This window comes from Lepidochelys kempii, chromosome 7 (genome assembly GCF_965140265.1).
Source record: "Lepidochelys kempii isolate rLepKem1 chromosome 7, rLepKem1.hap2, whole genome shotgun sequence".
Classification (NCBI taxonomy): Eukaryota; Metazoa; Chordata; order Testudines; family Cheloniidae; genus Lepidochelys; species Lepidochelys kempii.
In genome coordinates this window covers 1,205,459-1,211,080 of record NC_133262.1, presented here as the reverse complement: position 1 = coordinate 1,211,080, position 5,622 = coordinate 1,205,459, and the positions used below count along the sequence as shown (strand labels likewise).

The window sequence follows — 5,622 nt, the reverse complement described above, 5'->3', positions numbered from 1 at the left end:
ATGGATCTAGACTGTTCTCAGTGGTAGCAGATGACAGAACAAGGAGTAATGGTCTCAAGTTGCAGTGGGGGAGGTTTAGGTTGGATATTAGGAAACCCTATTTCACTGGGAGGGTGGTAAAGCACTGGAATAGGTTACCTAGGGAGGTGGCTGAATCTCCTTCCTTTGAGGTTTTTAAGGTCAGGCTTGACAAAGCCCTGCTGGGATGATTTAGTTGGGGATTGGTCCTGCTTTGAGCAGGGGGTTGGACTAGATGATCTCCTGAGGTCTCTTCCAGCCCTGATAGTCTATGATTCTATGACCTTCCCCAATACAGTTTCGGAACCCCATGTGGGCAAACCCATTAATGATTTCCTGAGCATTACCAAGCTTTGTAACCCAGTGTGACGGTACCTTTCACAGCCCAGTGCGACTGTACCTTTCACAGCCCAGTGCGACTGTACCTTTTGAAGGGTTAATGTCTAGCTATTCCACCTGGAAGCAGGCGGGGCACACCCTGACTGTTTCCTAGAAGCAATGCACACATTGCTCTATCCAAGGACAAGGGCTAGATATGAACCCTGAGAACTTGATTGTTTGGACAGCAACTGTGGGAGGTTTTTTTAGCCTGGGCTCAAGGCCTGAGAACCAGGATTGTAGTAGATAGAGGATGGTAACTAAGCATATGAATCAACATCATACATTCCTTTGTGTAGCAGTGTGTAATGCTTAGGGGGAGAAATATAATAAAAGGAGAAGGTGGAAGGCAGGGGGGGCAGAACAGCCCATCTCCGCTGACCAGCCTGCTTGCTTGCAAAAAGCTGTGTTCTGTATCATCACTGAACCGCAACAACTGGCGCCCAACGTGGGGCCCTCAGCACTCACCTCGCCCGGCAAGGGTTTCAGACGCGTCACTCATCCACTTCGTGGATCCCGGTGAGTATTTTTCATTGTGGTAAGTATGGGAAGCTCCCTCTCTGCTTTGCAAGTGCAACACCGCAATGAGCTGCAGTATTTGCTGCGTAAGGCTCAGCATGACTGCCCGGCTCGAGAACTCACTCTCCTGCTACAGGAGGTGCGTGCCAAGTGCCCGTGGTATCCTGAAGCTGGAAGCCTTAAGTTAGCGGACTGGGAGCGATTGGGCCAGACATTGCACAAAGAGCCTCGGGCACCCGTGCAGGCTTTACATGCCTGGCACCTCTGCCGCGACGTGGTACAGCGTGTCGCCTCAGACAGACCCTCCCTCGCGAGGCTGGTGCTCTCGCCGCCCCCGTCCGCCCCTGCAGTCATCCCCCCTCCTGGTGATGCGACACAGCGTGTCGCCTCGGAAAGGCCCTCTTCAGCACCAACAGAGGAGCTGCCGATCCTGCCACCCCCGTCCGCTCCTGCAGCCATCCCTCCCCCTGCTTCGCCCCCAGTGCCTTTATTACCACCGCCTCCCTGGCCTTCCCCACCGGAGCCGGTGTGTGATTACCCTCCCCCCATGGGGCCCCCCGGAGAGTCATCTGCATCTGCTCAGAAGCTTTCGCTGGTGCAACAAATGGTTCACGCAGCGAAAGCTCGATCAGATCTTACAGCAGAGGAGCTGGCTGATCTGGTCTCCGTTTGCCCGGTGACCTGGCAGAATGATGACCAGGGCAACCCCGTGGGCACCTGGACCACTCTGCCATACTCGGTGGTTAGAGAGGTAAAGAAAGCAATTCGTGAATTTGGCCTGACTAGCACCTTTGTGCGTGGTCTCATTGAAGGGATGGGTGCTGGGTACTCCCTAATCCCTGAGGATTGGAAAACGCTGCTGCGCATGATGTTGTCACCCAGTCAGTATGTTATTTGGCTTAGTGAGTATCGGCAGATGGCAGAACGCCAAGCCCAGGTATATAGAGAGCAAGGTATCATTTATGAGCATTTGGCAGGGGAGGGCCAGTTTGCTACTATTGGGATGCAGTCTCAACTCCCTCCGGCCGTCTTCCCCATTATCTCCACCTGTGCCCAGCATGCTTTCAAGAAGGTCCCGGATTCAGGCAAGCCTACCAAAAGCTTTGTCAGTATCCGTCAGGGTGCCTTAGAGTCCTTTTTGAATTTTACCAACAGATTGCAGGAGGCTATCCTCCGACAGGTGGATAACACTGAGGCAGCTCACGAGCTCCTGTTAAAATTGGCAGTTGAAAATGCAAATGAGGATTGCCGCCGTGCTCTCCAGGCAGCACAAGTCTCTGGTATTTTAGAGCTCTCAGACATGCTGCGGGCGTGCCAGAACATTGGCACACAAGCCCACAAGGCTGGAGTTCTGGCTGCCGCCCTCAGAAAAACTGGGAAGGAGGGGAAGCGCTGTTACCGCTGTGGTAAGGAGGGTCATTTTCAGCGGGAGTGCCGCTCATCTAAGGCACCAGCCCGACCCTCAAAGAAGTGCCCCAAGTGTGGGAAAGGTTATCACTGGGCTAATCAGTGTCGTAGCGGGTCGGGAAACCGCGCGACGGGTCCCCCCCGAACCCAGGGCCAAACGGGGGTGTTTCCTACTCAGGCAATCGCTCCTCTGCCTTGGAATCCGTAGACTCTATGAGGGCAGCGACTGCTGGAAGTGCAGGGCTTGATTTGATCATGCAGGAGGACACTGACTTTCAGCTGCCAGGGGAGGTCTGTGCCATACCTACACAGGTGACGGGACCTCTCCCTGCCGGCTTTGTAGGTCTTGTTCTCCCTCGCTCACATGCTGGGAAACAGGGCTTTTTTGTCATTCCAGGGGTCATTGATGCTGATTACACTGGCATTATTAAGGTTCAGGTGTGGACTCATCTTCCACAGTCGCTCCCGCGTGGACGGTCAATTGCACAATTGATTTTAGTCCCCTATCAGGTGCCAGCTGCCGAGGATCGAACTCGGGGTGGAGGAGGCTTTGGATCGACGTTGTCTCACTCGCCGTCTTACAGCATCTTCTTGCCACTCGTCATTTCCCTTACTTTGTTGCTCATATTTGCAGTCATACCCCTCTGCCTGGGCCACTCACTGAGGGCAATGCACGCGCCGATCGCGCGTTGCGTGGTCAGGTGAATTCCCTTTTTTCTGACCCCATTGAAAGCCATGCCTTTTTTCATCAGTCTGCCTCTGTTTTGGCCCGGCAGTTCCACATTCCTGCTGATCATGCACGTTCTATTGTTCGTTCCTGCCCCCACTGTGCTGCTGCTGCTCCTACTTTTTCTTATGCTGTTAACCCCCGAGGTACCGCAGCAAATCAGCTGTGGCAAATGGATGTTACTCATGTACCACAATTCCGCCCCTATTCATTTTTACATGTTTCCGTTGATACTTATTCAGGTTTCCTTTGGGCAACCCCACAACGTGGGGAAGCCACTAACAAAGTTATTCACCATTTGCTGGCCTGCTTTTCTGTTATGGGTCGCCCTTGCCAAATTAAAACAGATAATGCCCCAGCCTACTGCTCTGCAGCCCTCTCCACCTTTTGTGCCCGCTGGGACGTCCGTCTTAAACACGGAATCCCTTATAATTCCACGGGCCAAGCCATTGTTGAACGTGCCAATCGCACACTCAAAACCTTGCTAGATAAATAATTAAAACAAGGGGAGCTGCATCTCCGAACCTTAGGAGACATTCAACAACAGATGTATATTCTTTTGTTTACTTTAAATAATTTAACACTGAATGCAGATCAGCAGACCCCTGCGGATCGGCATTTTCACAAATCTGAGGTACTGGAAAGACCGCGTGTCTTTTACCGTCAGCTGCCCGATCCACAGTGGCTGGGCCCAGCACCTCTAATCACTTGGGGTCGGGGATATGCTGCTGTGTCTCTCCCTGCAGGACCGTTGTGGGTTCCAGCCCGGTGCGTGCGACCAGCACTTAAACAACATGGCATGGCACCAGGGGCTGTCGAATCCCATACCAGAGTTTCAGCTGACCTTGGAGGAGACCGCGTTGCCCCCCGAGTCGACAACGGCGGGACGGAAACGGAGGAGGCGTAACGTCCCAAGCCAGCCCGTGACAGGGGGAGCAGTAAAAGCATTGGTCGCCACGGCTCAACGAAAACTGGCAGCAGATCAGCAGCCAGAAACTCCTAAGACTTTGTTTGTGGCGATTCTCGCCCAAATCACTGCTAATTCTGTGATGATTGTGTGCCTTTTGTGCCTGCTATTTTCTGTAGGGGTTGGCTCGGAAGCGCCTCCCCCGTTACAAGCCCGAAGGAGAATAAGATACTGCTCTTTGCTTATGCTAATCTTTTCTCCCAGTATTTTAGCATGGCTAATTGGGGCCCGGCCAACTATACTCTGCCTCGCACGGCTATATCCCTCCACACATCGTACCCGGCCGGGGCTCACAATGTCACCTGTGCGCGTGTAGTTAACTGCACTAGTACAAAGGTGCCATTGGGCTGTCAAAAAATTTCTCAATCCCTTTTAAATTGTTCCCATGCTGTTAATGTTTCATATAATTATGGCCATATCATCCTACCATCAGGATGGGTTTTTACTTGTGGTTCATGCACCTTTAATTATATTCCTGCAAATTTAAGTGATGGCACCCTTTGCTGTCTTAGTAGAATGATACTTATATTGCCTTTTGCTGGTTACAATTGTAGTAAAAGAAGTGTATCCCTTTTAGATGATTATATTGCAGATGTTAAGCTTTTGGTTATTTTGTGTTTGTAATTATTGGGCTTATTTTTTGTTGTTGCTGTGTACAATGTATTCCTTCCTTGTTAAGACTTTGTAAAATTTTTGCCCTGGAAAGCTCCCCAGGTTATGTCCTTGTCTGTCTGGGAGTTAAATAGCATGACAAACAAATTGGCGGCTACCATGAGATGGCCAATTATCAATAAACAAAAAAGGGGAGATGAAGGGTTAATGTCTAGCTATTCCACCTGGAAGCAGGTGGGGCACACCCTGACTGTCTCCTAGGAGCAATGCACACATTGCTCTATCCAAGGACAAGGGCTAGATATGAACCCTGAGAACTTGATTGTTTGGACAGCAACTGTGGGAGGTTTTTTTAGCCTGGGCTCAAGGCCTGAGAACCAGGATTGTAGTAGATAGAGGATGGTAACTAAGCATATGAATCAACGTCATACATTCCTTTGTGTAGCAGTGTGTAATGCTTAGGGGGAGAAATATAATAAAAGGAGAAGGTGGAAGGCAGGGGGGGCAGAACAGCCCATCTCCGCTGACCAGCCTGCTTGCTTGCAAAAAGCTGTGTTCTGTATCATCACTGAACCGCAACAACCTTTCACAGCCCAACGTGACTGTACCTTCACAATCCAGTGCGACAGTACCTGTCACAACCCAGCATGACAGTATCTTTCACAGCCCAGCGCGACAGTACCTTTCACAGCCCAGTGCAACAGTACCTTTCACAGCCCAGTGCGACTGTACCTTTCACAGCCCAGTGCGACTGTACCTTTCACAGCCCAACGTGACTGTACCTTCACAATCCAGTGCGACTGTACCTTTCACAGCCCAGTGCGACTGTACCTTTCACAGCCCAACGTGACTGTACCTTCACAATCCAGTGCGACAGTACCTGTCACAACCCAGTGTGACTGTACCTTTCACAGCCCAGTGCGACAGTACCTTTCACAGCCCAACGTGACTGTACCTTCACAACCCAGTGCGACAGTACCTGTCACAACCCAGC

At 51.3% G+C, this 5,622-nt stretch overlaps 1 protein-coding gene across 2 annotated transcripts; it reads left to right on the top strand.

The window, feature by feature from the left end:
* The first annotated feature begins 452 nt into the window (after window positions 1-452).
* On the top strand, window positions 453-5,177 carry LOC140914012 (uncharacterized). Of its 2 annotated transcripts, XM_073350835.1 has the most exons (3): window positions 453-915; window positions 2,833-3,023; window positions 3,796-5,177. In XM_073350835.1, exons 1-3 carry the CDS (start codon window positions 705-707, stop codon window positions 4,330-4,332), a joined length of 939 nt encoding a protein of 312 aa, XP_073206936.1. In that variant the 5' UTR covers window positions 453-704; the 3' UTR covers window positions 4,333-5,177. The 2 variants fall into 2 exon arrangements, 1 of the variants encoding a protein (XP_073206936.1); XR_012159732.1 differs by having other exon boundaries at window positions 2,822-5,177.
* Window positions 5,178-5,622: the final 445 nt, after the last annotated feature.